The sequence below is a fragment of the Physcomitrium patens genome, chromosome 7 (assembly GCF_059467195.1).
Source record: "Physcomitrium patens ecotype Gransden chromosome 7, ASM5946719v1, whole genome shotgun sequence".
In the NCBI taxonomy this organism is placed as follows: Eukaryota; Viridiplantae; Streptophyta; class Bryopsida; order Funariales; family Funariaceae; genus Physcomitrium; species Physcomitrium patens.
In genome coordinates this window covers 9688187-9701433 of record NC_143416.1, presented here as the reverse complement: position 1 = coordinate 9701433, position 13247 = coordinate 9688187, and the positions used below count along the sequence as shown (strand labels likewise).

The 13247-nt window shown below is 40.8% G+C and overlaps 1 protein-coding gene across 4 annotated transcripts; it reads left to right on the top strand.

Moving 5' to 3' along the window:
• Positions 1–303: 303 nt before the first annotated feature.
• Positions 304–9553, top strand: LOC112284617 (putative serine/threonine-protein kinase SIS8). Of its 4 annotated transcripts, none has more exons than XM_024524594.3 (21): positions 304–444; positions 1111–1145; positions 1463–1717; positions 2211–2414; positions 2542–2733; positions 2862–3133; positions 3294–3401; positions 3730–3813; positions 4169–4243; positions 4378–4446; positions 4734–4814; positions 5582–5668; positions 5967–6047; positions 6292–6409; positions 6826–7192; positions 7395–7518; positions 7683–7702; positions 7851–8007; positions 8302–8590; positions 8796–8868; positions 9000–9553. In XM_024524594.3, the coding sequence occupies exons 1-21, from the start codon at positions 366–368 to the stop codon at positions 9083–9085; spliced, it is 2856 nt and encodes a 951-aa protein (XP_024380362.1). In that variant the 5' UTR covers positions 304–365; the 3' UTR covers positions 9086–9553. The 4 variants fall into 4 exon arrangements, with proteins under 4 accessions (XP_024380362.1, XP_024380361.1, XP_024380363.1 ...); XM_024524593.3 differs by having other exon boundaries at positions 4731–4814; XM_024524595.3 differs by lacking the exon at positions 4378–4446 and having other exon boundaries at positions 4731–4814.
• The last annotated feature ends 3694 nt before the right edge of the window (positions 9554–13247 follow it).

The window sequence follows — 13247 nt, the reverse complement described above, 5'->3', positions numbered from 1 at the left end:
GCGTGGAGTAATGGCGTAACAGGAGGACTCACAGTGATGGGGAGGGATGGCTCGGGGAGTTTCTAAGCCCAGGGAGGTTGGGTTGCCCGGAGTGGGAGTTTTCCAGGGGAGGATGGTGGTGGTTGTGGCTGTGGTAGTTCGGAGGAAGAGGAGGGAAACGAGCCAAGAGATGATGCATTTGGAGGTGAATGTGGCGCTACCGTGTCGGGGTTAAGTGTCTCGGAGAGGCGAAACCTTTTGATGTGATGCCGGGGTTTGATTGAATGGTAACTGAGCGCGTGGGCGATTTTGGATGTTTAAGGCGGTTGGAATGATATGAGGCGGCTGTAGGTCGAAATTGTGAGGCATCCTAGCTATTTCTCTTCATGTCCGAGTTTCTTTCTAGGATCAAGGCTCGCCTTGAGTCAGGCCAGCATTACAACAGCAGTTCTTCTGAAGAGACAGGTATTTGGTTGGTCATTCAGGCGCTTGGTTGCCTCGTCCTCTTCCCCTGTATTTATTCTGATTTGTCTGTTTGGGTGTTGGAAGAGGTTGTGTCTTTTGATGTGTGGATGTTCTTGTGTAATCTTCGAGATGCGCAGCTTTGGTTTCCGTATTCTAGGTCGTGGCTTAAGGTGTAGGGGATGCATATTTAGCTCTAAGGTTGCGTCATTTGATCTCGATTTGCAGTCTTATATGTGGCATAGACTAGTCAGCTACCGTCGACTGTGCTTTTTGTAGCGCAGGAATGTCCACTTTGTTGGAATGTATGGACTGTCTTCTCTGTGCTGAAATAACATGACGATCTGGTAGCAACTTCCCATCATGTATCGTTTCTCTGTAATTTTCACATTCCTTCGTCTTGGTGCAGAGTTAGGTTTAGGTTGTGGGTCATTAGTCGTCGATTGATATATAATTTGTTCATATCTCTGCTTTAAGGCTTCAGGGTTGTGGATTTTTAGGGTTAAGCGTTCTGCTTTTAGTCGAAGCCATTGTATCAGATCAATACATGAGGTTTGATTCTTGCGTATTTTTTGGAGCTTAGGGTTTGAATTGCTTGTTGATGCCTACAATGTTATTTTCAGCTAGTAATATTTGTATCTGATTACTAGTAATCTTTGATTGAAGCAGGATGGGTGAGAGCAGCTTTGGCGAACGCGGACAAAGTGAGTACTTTTATTCAGAAAGAAGTCTTAGAGATACCTTCTGCGGTTTTGTCGAAATATAATTTTTATCAGAAAGTGTAGAATGCTGATTTGGTATCAGTTCATATGACTTCGAATGAACGTAATCCCACCAACGGCTGTTGTCGTTTCAGCCGCAAAATTTAACTCCTACTTAACGGTGGTTAGTCATTTTCGTGCTGTATTTTTTGGAAACATGTCTTGCTCAGATAGATTTTTATACGGGTTTGGGAAACTTGACCATGTTGCTCTGATTCGAGATTTTGTTCACACGTTTCTGGTGTTCTGTGTTTCAACAGGAAGAACCTGCAGGGTCGTCCGAAGGCGGGCAAGATGGAGGAGAAGGTTCGGGGCTCTATTCCGAGTGGCAGGCGGAGTTGGTGAAAAAAATGAAAGGAGTGGGAATTGGATCTGCTGAGAGATTCCCTGCCTTAACCAAGTCCAGGAGCAGTCCTGCTCTTGGAAGTCTATCCTCCAGAGATGCTTCTCAAACTCTGTGGGAATGCAAGGTTCTGGATCACAAGATGCCCGACGGGTTTTACTCTGTAATACCTGTACGTGAGGCTTTCTTCCAACTTTTACTGCATAGTTTTTTGTTAAGTCCACTTCAGTGCATGGACGCGAGTTTTCTCGGCGTTGTATTTGGTGACTCCAAGGATTTCTAATCCGGTATTTTCGAAGTAGAGAGCTCATGTGTACATCTAACGCCAGAGATTACTGATCTTTATCGAGTAGAACAATTTGTTACTCTTTTTGTTAAGGCTTTCAGGTATCATTAGGTTTTGTTAGGTTTGTGTGGGGGAAGGTGGAATAGCAACTGGCGATAAGCTGATGGTGAGGGTAGCTGAGTTCTCTGATGGTGTGATCCAGGCTTCAAGTTGGGTTATTACGACCTCTTATGTGACTTAGTTGTCGAAATGGAACAAGTTTTAGATGCATGAGTAATGCATTGGAACAGGTAGAGCCATGTGACATGGAAATTGTGGTATCATCATTCATCAATTTTTTCCCTGGTCATCTTTCTAAGACTGGATCAATCCTTGGCAGAGTCGAAGTTTGAGGGCACGCTTTCGAAACATTCCAACCTTGAACGACCTGCAGCTACTGGGGCCGATGTCGCTTGGATTGGATGTGTTGCTTGTTGATACGAGAAAGGATAAAAACCTAGTAAAGCTGCAGGATCTAGCTCGTGTAATGGTAAAAGGGATAGGAATCAATATTCCTGCTATGATCAAGAAAATCGCTGAACTGGTGAGGTTTCTGGCACTTGCAACTTGGAAATATCTCAATTGTTGTCGTTTGGTTCTTAGTGTATCATGGAAGGCATATTACAAACGACTAGTACCTGCTAATAAGTGCCTGTGGGGTGTGCTATCAGGTAGCTGACTTCTATGGTGGACCGCTTTTTGAGGCGGCTTCCATGAAGTCTACAGGTGACGATTACAATGGTGCAGGAGAAAGTGGCATTGTGCGGTTGTTGGGAGATGTAAAACAAGGCTTGTGTCGACCGCGAGCCATCCTCTTCAAATTTCTTGGAGATTCTGTTGGACTTCAAAGTCGCCTTTTGATGGTATGTCCGAACAAGCTTCTCTTCGTCTTTTCTACATGCCACTAGTTGTTTGATGAGCTGAATTTACTATTACTGTCGTGCAGTGTACTGATCAATAACAAGTTTGTTATCGATGGCTGCATTAACAGGGCTTACAGTGGGAAGCTATACCAAGTAGCTCTTTGACTTGTGCGAATTCAAATAAGCACCTGACTAATATAGTTACTGTAAATGGCATCGACCTTTTGGTGGATGTGATGCGACATCCGGGCTACCTACGTCCTTTCTCGCGGAAAGCATTAGTCATGTATCACATAGCTGGGGCAGGGGACAGTGATTCTGCTGATTATGATTCATGTGACTCTCCTTTGGAGCCAAATAGCCCACTTTATGGCTTTCCTGACAAGTTGGATCATGAAATGTTAGTTTCGCACCTATAAATGTTGTCTGTTATGCATTTTGTGCTTTGATTTTGTACATAGATTTCGATGAGTATGTCTTCGAGAACGTCAAACTTGAAATAATAGCTACTCTATCTTACAGTGAGATAACTTGTGAGAGTTATTTTGTGGGTTTTCCAGCTTGGAGGAGGACATGGATCTTGTTCGTCCCCCATATCCACGAAGAGGGCTGACTGCCGCTGCCGCATCTGGGTTCAATCCAGTTCTTAGAATCCCTGCAAAATTAAGGTGTGCCTAGATTCGGGGATCCGAACACTCTTGTCACATGCATAAGCGTTGGAAATGATTGTTGATACGTGGTTATGCTAGTTAAATCTCATTTACCATCCTGCACTGCTGGCCCCGCGCTTGAAGTAGATGAAGGTTAGCTGTCTTGATTATACATGTTCTTTTTCAATGGACTTGTGTTCTTTGTAATAAGGCTACACACCAATGCATCATTCGACAGGTGCTCAAGCACGCCTGTATTAGATGCAGGTGCATATGCGTCCCGTCTCATTCAAGTGCCTTGAACTTGTGTGTCGACCTCACACAAGCTTTGAAAGTGTTAATGCAGCCCATCTCAGAGTGAACCAGATCTAGCTAATCCTCGTCGACGCAATCGACGACGAGCTCTTGAGGAGCAGACTACTGTTCTTAGGTTAGTTCCTTGAGACTCTTAAAGACTGCACATGATCTTGGGATGCTGTCACGAACCATCAAGAGACGCGTAATGATGTCGCTATCACCATGATGACCATTATCTACGAACTGCCACAATAGTCATTTTTACCAGATCACAGATGTGGACTATTTTGTAGAATTAAGTTGATTGGTGTTTTCAATTTTAGATTATGATACGGTAAGCAGGTTATGATTACAAATGATACTCATAGAACAATCTGCCCGATATGATTTGGAAAGTGGAATACGGAGAATATACCCAGAAAGTTCTGTGTTTATTCAGTAAAAGCGGATAGGTTGTGGTTTTAACTTTCTTATCCTGATATTGCCAGTCCTCAACATGGTGTGGAAGATCAGCTAGAGCAAAGAAAATCTAGCACGGAGGGAATTCGAAGTTTTCCTTCCAGGTACACTTTCGTAGTAAGATCCTGGAAACGTTTTGCCCCGTGTACGTATGTTTGTTTCCTCATTTGGATGCTTGCCTTTCTTACGAATCATTTTGTAGTAATTTTAACACCTTATTTTTATGTACGAGTAACAGTCCAGAGCACGTGCAAACTCGCTTACGTCCGTCGCAGCGAGTTGGATCAGAAGAGGGAAGTGTCCCCAGGTTAGATATCTAGTTGAACTTCGCCATACATGCTGATGTGTCTTAAATAACGAAGTACAGCCAACTTTTCACACCTAGAAAGTGCGAAAGATGGCTTTTCTTAGCGAATCACAGATCTGCTCAAGTTCAGTTATAGTCTAATGACTGAATTGAGTCGTACATCACATTAATGAGAAGTTCTCGTATCTCAAGTTGCTGGAGAAGGCTTACTCGCTGGCTTTATCTCAAATTATCATGCTTTGAACTTGTGTTTCTGATTATGTAGTTGTTCTTTGTTAATTCAGCAGTCCTGAATATCCTGTATTCAGACCTCGTGTTCACTCCATGCTTAGCGGGAGTCGGCTTCATGGAGGAGATACTACCTCTAGGTACTTTGTAGTCTATTCAGTTTTGTTTCACCTTGTGATATGCCGCTGGATCCGAATTATGATAGATTATGTGAAGAATTTCAGTCTGCAATTCAGTTACTAGTCAGCATGTAAAGCTTTCATATTGTTTACTGTGAAGTATCTGTATTTTTACATTTGAATTTTAGTTCCACAATTAAGAAAAAAATGGCTTTATTTTATTAAGTCTTGTCTGGAATTTGTTTTTGAAGAATTATCACCTTTACTTATTTTCTTGATTTCTGCCACCTTAGTGTTTATGCAACTATTTTATATACTTGTTATTAACATGACTCTTAAGCCATGTGAATTTATAGAAACCTGTTTTGTGGTGTGAACAAATCGAGGTAGTGGGTTCATATGCTAGTTTGACAGAAAAAGTCCAGTAGCTAGGTACCTGTGATGGCTTATTATTTACCTCAATGAGGTAATCACAAACCTTCATTTCAAAGGATTAAATCTATGTAATCCAGATGGGTCGCCGCCGTATTCCAGCATGGTTGAAAAACACCTCGCCCTTGATCGGGAGGTAGTTAGACCTTACATTGAGTACCAGAGCAAGATCTTTGTTTTACGAGTCATACATGTGGAAAGTCCATCAGCTGCAGATCTTGCATTATGTAATGGTCAGATCGACTGACGCTAATGGATCATGCCTGTACTTGCATGATGTACACTCCTAATGGATGTCAACGAACGGAGAAAATGACACTGATAGTTTTTCTAACAGAATAGGATATTTGTTGCAGGCGGGAAAGGGCGTTATCTGTTGATATAAGGCACGACACAAGGGGGATGGACTTTCTTCAATACATGGGAGATTCCTCATTGTCAAAGTGAATACCCTTAAATACTACTAAAATATTCAGGATGTTTTGTTTTTGAGTAATCCGTGTGCGGATGGCCTTGATGCTATGAGCACGAGACATGAATATTAACGTGCTGTCTTGGTTTAAGTTCATCTGTAATTTTTTTCAACCTAATTGCACTGTTTCATTAATTGTACATTTCTTGGGAGGAGGGTGTTCTTCAATGAGTATTTTCTTGCGGTTAAATTTTCTTTCTTATCTGTTTACGCTTATTGTTTTCAGAATTGGTTGATGTCCATCTCAGAATTTCACTTTTCATTTACAGGTTAAGTCATAATCCACACGCGGAAATGCGAAGGGCCAGGAAACGGACCGTGGCACCCGAGGTCAGCGACGAGGTTGTCAGGTGGCGTCTTTACCTTAGTTTTAAAATGTAGATACAGTGAGGCTTGTTTTCAAACTGTCGTCTGATTATGGATTAGGAGCAGTTAAATGCGGGAAATAAATGTGGTTTACGGGTACTTTTTGAGCCTTTTTGCGTTTGGGATCATATTCTGTATTAACCTGTTGTACAATGTGTGACACTGATTGTTAGAGCGCAAGAAATGTATAAAATAGCTTATGTAACGGTCATTCGTTTGCATTCTCAGGGCGGTAAGAGCGATGAACGAAGCTCTCAAGCAAGAGCGATTTCGAACAAAAGAGCGGGAGCCTGATGCTTCCACTTCTGATGGTCACATGTTGAATTCTAGTGAAGGGAGCAGATTGGTATGCTCCTCTCCATAATCTTGATGGACATTTTATTAAGAGGTCTTGAAATTTTTTCCAGTTGTGTTTGTAGCTTACATCCTTCTTCCAAATGTCAAACGGTTCGGAGCAAGTGGTTGCGGTCAAACGCAGTAGTAATCGGTCTTGCTGAAGGACTCAAGATTCATCTATTTAGTAATAGAGGTCGACAACCATTCAAACGATGGACAGGATTGTCGTCGAATTGCCAACATGTTGAATGTGCTTGTTGCCTGCACAAATTCTTTGAGTGGTCATCCGTACTCCACTTCATACTGTCAATTTTATGCGCATTTAGAAGTAGGTTGTAATTTCTTGTAGGATTGATGTGACATCTACATGTGCTCTGATTAGCTGGTAAAGCCTCGCCAACTGAGTTTTTATTTCGCTTACTTCAGGCTTCTGCAAGGTCTCTGGATTCCTGCAATACGGACGCTGATGGTTTTCAGGGACATGGGGAAATTTCTGGTTCTAGCAATCATGACCCCACTGCGCCTAGCAATCAATCTGGTGTGGCTCGTAATCATGACCGTATTACGACTGTCAATCGTGGATCTGATGCTGTGACATCCAGATTGGCCTCCAAAAGCAGTCAAGAATTTGTTTCAAGAGGATCATCTGGTTTAGTGTCAGATACAAACAGCGCATCTCCTTCTTGGTCTCTGACAATGCAGTCACCTTCCCTGCCAAGCCAGCCTCTTATGCCATTTGAAGAATGGGATATTGATTTTGCAGAGCTTCGAATTGGTGTCCGTGTTGGAATTGGTTAGTTTTCTGACCTTTAACTTGCACTATCTTTGGGGGATGAAAATCATTTGAACCGCAACGCTGAATTGTCTTTTCTTGAATCTATGACTCATTGGTAACTGCTCTGGTGTTTCAGGGTCCTTTAATATTATTAATTCTGCAATTTGGATTCCGTTCATAATATCGGTCTGTATTATATGAAGTCTTGGTGACTTTGCAGGATCCTTTGGAGAAGTATTTCGTGGCATATGGAGGGGTACGGAAGTAGCTATTAAGGTGATGCTTGAACAAGATCTAACTGATGAGAACATGCAAGACTTCTGCAATGAAATTTCATTGTTAAGGTTAGTCGCGTAGATTATCGACCTAATCAATGTTTTGCGTCCTATTTGTTTTTATTGGCATCGTTCGTTAACTTTTCCCATGCATACTGCTCAGTGATAAAAATCATGCTGATCACATGTACTGAACTTTTTTTTCATCTTCTGTTGGTGTGTTTCTCTTGCAGCCGGTTGAGACATCCGAACGGTACTTCCTATCTCATGTGTTTCAATTTTGGCTTGAAATAATTTGTCGGCTTGCTTTCTAGAATTGACATCTTGGCTAGAGAATTGTATATTTCGTGATATTTTCTGGATATCACCTGCAATTCTCATGGGGACCGTATATTTTACAGTGATATTATTTCTAGGAGCATGCACGAAGCCCCCTCATCTTTCCATGGTGACAGAGTACATGCACACGGGCTCGCTGTATCTGTTGATTCACTCTAATGAGCAGGGGAAAAAGTTAAGCTGGCGGCGCCGTTTAAAGATGCTTCGTGATATCTGCAGGTACTGTTTCGAGTTCAATTTTCAGAAGTAGTAGATAGTTGAGGTATGTTGCGTGTGCAATTGGTACATAGTGGCCGTCTGACATATACATTTTATTCTGTCTTACTCTAAAAACACCTTCTTGGTTTCAGGTATAACCAAGCATTTCGTTCTACTTGGACACTGTTTAATAGCTACTTAGGATTAACTAAGCGGTTGTCTTTTATTCTAATACCTTCTGGAATTTTATTTTATTATTCCAAGATAGGACTTAAGCTTCATATTTCTGAACTGAGGTGTGCCATTTGGTTTCAGGGGAATGATGTGTGTACAACGGATGAAAATTGTCCATCGGGATCTGAAGAGCGCTAATTGCTTGGTGGACAAGCACTGGTGTGTCAAGATTTGCGACTTTGGCTTGTCCCGAATCCTCACAGGCTCTACCTACTGTGATGACACTGCAGTGGGAACACCTGAGTGGACAGCGCCAGAGCTGTTGCGAAATGAGCCAGTCACGGACAAATGCGACGTCTTCAGCTTAGGAGTTATCATGTGGGAACTCTCTACATTGAGACGGCCGTGGGAGGGGTTTAAACCTATGCAAGTAAGTCACCCCCTTGGGTTAAGATGATTCGCTACATATTCTAGACTTTTATGCCCCTCCTTCTAAAGCATTGGCTGCTTCAGCTGGTATGCTTGATTCAAATCCCTGCAGAAATACCTTGCTCATCTTTATCCACAGAATTTAAAACCTGGCGTCTGGCTTGCGCTTAATTCTTCGAAATATTTTGATTGCTATGATGGAACAGGTAGTGAATGCCGTTGCCCATAATCAGGCTCGTTTGGAGATACCAGATGGTCTCATCGGCACACTGATTGCTGGTATGTTGCAAATTTGAAGCTTACTCTTCAAATTTAGTACAGCTGAGGTTGTTGACGATTGTTCATTACGAATGTTGTAGCAAGCCATTACGTAGTGCTGACACTAGTTCATTACAATTGGCTATTTCTAGATTGCTGGAAGGAAGACCCCGAGGCTCGTCCTAGCTACGAAGAGATCCTTACACGGCTTCATGAATGTGAGTTTCTTCAAGGCTGAAGAATAAAAGACGTCACGCTTTTAATCCAACTGGCGGCTGCTACAAAATTGTGAAGATGGAACTTCCTGCAGTATTTTTGCAACCATTAGCAGGTTTGGTCGCTTTGTAAGGCAGGTGTGACTCTCCAAGCAGTTTCTCACACGGGAATTCTTACCTTGTATCATATGTCGAGCTGGTGCATCATTCATATATTCTAGTTCATGTTGTGGCTGGGAGTAAAAACATACTACCTTATCTTCCTCCACATGAAGCATTGTTCGAGAGGACTCTGCATGTAATGTGCAATGATCACATCCGTAGTGTACATTATGTCGGTCTGTCGTCATCAGGGCAAATTGAGATATCTACGGGCTTGTTGAGATGTTCAAATCCAGGTTTTTGATGGTAGCAAACATGTTCTTATGTCTTTACCTAGCGTTGTACTTCATTCACCAAAACATATTCTGCAACATCTGAATTACTTTATACACTAAGTTTAGTATTGAATGACATGGAAAAGTTCACTCTACACTAAACCTGTGGATACTTAAACAACTTTTAAAACACTTTTAGATGGGGGTTTTGATATCACACCTGAATCATCAAAATACGATTGACAATACATAGATGTTTACTCGGTGATTATCTCCAAGGGCAAGAAAATGGAAATAAATCACCTCAACACAGCGTATTTTAAACAAACCAATTATAGTATTTGTCTGTTTTCAATAGATCTGTTGTAAATCATGTACCTTGTTATGTATATGATTATTTTTAGAGGGATACAAAGTCATTCAATTTGCTTTTAAAAAAGGTGATCATTAACAACTCAAAGTTGTATGTGTCAAATGTTTTAATCATTAACTTTACGTTTTAAATGTTGGTGATGTGGTAGATTATCTAATGAAGAAGTATGCGATGGTTATAAAAAGTAATGAATTGTTTTGAAGTTAAGCAAGACAATGTAATTTCAATGGAGTTCAATGTTTATGAATAGCAAGTTTTTTTAGATGTCTAATAAAAGTAAATTTATTTACCTTTTTGTCTAATCTAGATCAAAATCAGTACTTGTATTTAAGTAGCATTGATTGACATAATTCAGTTAAGTTAAAGATCTAAAATACAAAATAAAAATAAATTATAGTATTACAATATCACTTTAAAACTAATACTGATATAAGATTTTATCTTGATTAATATCAAAATGTGATTACTTGGATTTTAAGTGCATATTACAGGAATTAGATTTTTTTAATAACAGTTTCATTTTTTAACTAGCGAATAGTCATATGTGTTATATAATTTCATTTTTATTTTCAAGATCTATTTGAATCCATCCTAAACAATGTTACAAGTTTAAGTTGTAGGCATTACTTGTTTACTTGTCTTTCTCGTGAACACGATGTTAAAAGTATTTTTTAAAAAATCGAATATTTCAGATGTGAATTGAAAATTAAATTGTTTCTTAAACATTGTTAAACAAACCTCAATTTCCCAAGTTTCTTCTCTCTTTTTTATATCGAAAATATTGTTGTAAAATTACCTTTCACATTTATTATGTAAAATCTAACTAGCCTACGTTATCGACACCGGTATTTATCTTGATGATTGATGTTACTGATTTCAGAATAACATCCGCTACATATAGAGAATACGGGAAGGTAATTTATATTTTCTACGTCGACACCAAAAATAACAATATTCTATTTCAAACATATATCATGTTTCTTAACTACAAAATCAATTTGAACATAAATCAGAGGTATGATCGTATGTTTCCAACAACGTATGATACTATATTTAGCAGGGCATGCAGAAACTATGTAGAAATTGCGCATATCTCTAGAACTCGTTCACATTATATAAGACAAAGGAAAACTGAAACACTCAAATTTGAAGTGATTTTGTTAACTTTTCATGAAAAAAAATCTGCAAGATTTGCAAAGTCAACACCCTCACAATATCCATACAATCAAATTCCTTTCTGTACAAGCTTTCAACGTTTCCTTCATGGAAGTCGATCATCATCTCTACATCGTAAAAAACTTTTCATGGGAACACACATTCATTACGTAAACTTTCTTTCTGTTCGCTTCCAAGTATCTTGCCCTAAACGCACTGAGAGTCTGAGTATCCATCACGTTCCCCATTAGATTCTGAATTGTTAACCACATTCAACGAGGCAGATTTAGACGAGATCAAAGACCCTAGAGCTTGACCATCAGATTGACCGGTCGATATCATCAAAATCAACATTGCGAGGGATTGTAAGGTCACCCAGACAAAATGATAGACTATGATGGCTCGTCTTTCAACTTGACTACAAACTCCTTGCAACAATCGTAACCTTCCCTTGACAGAAGCGATTCGGAAAATCCAAGGATATGGGAGTCTTATGTAATTCCTCACGGAGCATTGGTGTAGAAAGACAATTAAACGCTTTTGTCCTAGTGAAAATTCCTCAAACAACTAAGAGAAAACACATTCTGAAATATTTATTTTCCCGTATATCTACATTGACAATGACCAGACCGTCAAAGAAGAATCCTAGCAAAACCTCATTGCAACAACTGTTAACCAAAACCTGTTGCCTCCAAATCACTACACAAGATCCTTGCTCAATTTAGCACGTGAAACTAATCTATACGATAACATCCCACAGCACACAGCTCAAATGTCATCCTTAGGTCCACCCTCCACCCTACAACTACACGAATAAATGACATAATGTTCCTGAAAGTCACACAAGGCAATGCCATGCCAATAATCAGCGACGAGGACTGCAAGCCGCCTTTCCATTCCAGTTCACAAAGCGATTGGGAAAACATCGCATCTTTAGAAATATTGAAATTCTCAAACCTCCATCTCAAATAAAGTCAAACATCAAAATTGATCTGCCCTCACAACAAACGCAAACCCTACAGACAAAATCAACACAAACACACAATCCCCCTCACATCACAACACATATAGATCAAATCAACGGCACCAAGCTTACACGACATCGTCAGCAACCACATGTGAACACACCGCCACTCGCGAAACCAATCTTCCAGATCCCTCCCTAACGAGTCGCCAAACAAACCCTTGTTCACATCGCTCTAACTCATCAAAACCACCGGCAAATCCACACACCCCCACACGATCATGGAAACTAACAGATAAAAACTAGTCACGGATTGATCCAAAGCCGACCCACAATCAGCGCCAATAATCTGAGTGAGTAAGGGAGTAAGAGAGTGGCACACAACATCAAGCGGGAGCAAGAGCTCCACGACCAGACTTCACAACACGAACACAATTCAACACAACACTAATCCGGTTCCGAAGGGAAGGGGGTTTATGCTCGAATTCAGTTTAGAGGGCTGGACGGGATTGAGAACCGTGAATCCGGGTATGGAAGTGGCAGCAGCGCGGGGTATGGCGGACGTTTCGGAGGCAGCTTTGAATAAAGTGGGTATGTCGTGTAACGAACCCGGATTTGCTTTGAAGAAGCCCCTCATTCAAGACCCCGGGTGGGGGGGGGGGATCTTTCTAGGGTGGTCTCTCTCTCTCGCTGCCCCTTTCTTTGCATGCCACCCTTCGCCGTGTCTTTTCTTTCTTCCCTTTCTTTTACTCCTCTTTCTTTTTCTTTTCCTCTTTCTTTCCCCCGTGCTGCCCCCATCGAGTGTGGCCACGTCACGACGGAACGAACCGTCTTGGTTGAGAGCGACGCTGCCTCTTTTGCCTCCTCCTTCGCTCGTTCCCTTTCACGTTCCTCATCTCGTGAACGGTTCCCCATCTTGTGTCGAAGCTTGCTTTGCCCTTTTCAAGGTCGCGCATCGGAAACTCAACGCTTCAAATTAAATCCCTCCCTTCGTCGATATACATTCATCCTTGTATTGTTTCGTTCCTCCGTTCGTTCGTTCGTTTGTTTCGTTCGATCAGATGTACACATGAGACTACTTCATTTCTAAATATATCAATGGGTTCTATTTCTTCACGAACGAAGCATTTATTATTCACATTAACTTTCACACAAAAATGTAGGTATGTATGTAGGTATATGTATATGTATATGTATCGAGAGAGAGAGAGAGAGAGAGTTTTACGTGCCTTCTGCGTTCAGGTCACGTTTGCCTAAGCAACATTCCTTCTTGTAGGTCTTATGATATACCGATGTATATATATTTATATATATAG

What these genes read in the sequence shown, in the direction of transcription:
- LOC112284617 (XM_024524593.3), top strand. Translation starts at nt 366, where the DNA reads ATGTCCGAGTTTCTTTCTAGGATCAAGGCTCGCCTTGAGTCAGGCCAG. An exon ending in TGGTGTCCGTGTTGGAATTG is followed by an intron (nt 7,193 to 7,394) that starts GTTAGTTTTCTG and finishes GTGACTTTGCAG; the next exon opens with GATCCTTTGGAGAAGTATTT. An exon ending in AATGAAATTTCATTGTTAAG is followed by an intron (nt 7,519 to 7,682) that starts GTTAGTCGCGTA and finishes TTTCTCTTGCAG; the next exon opens with CCGGTTGAGACATCCGAACG.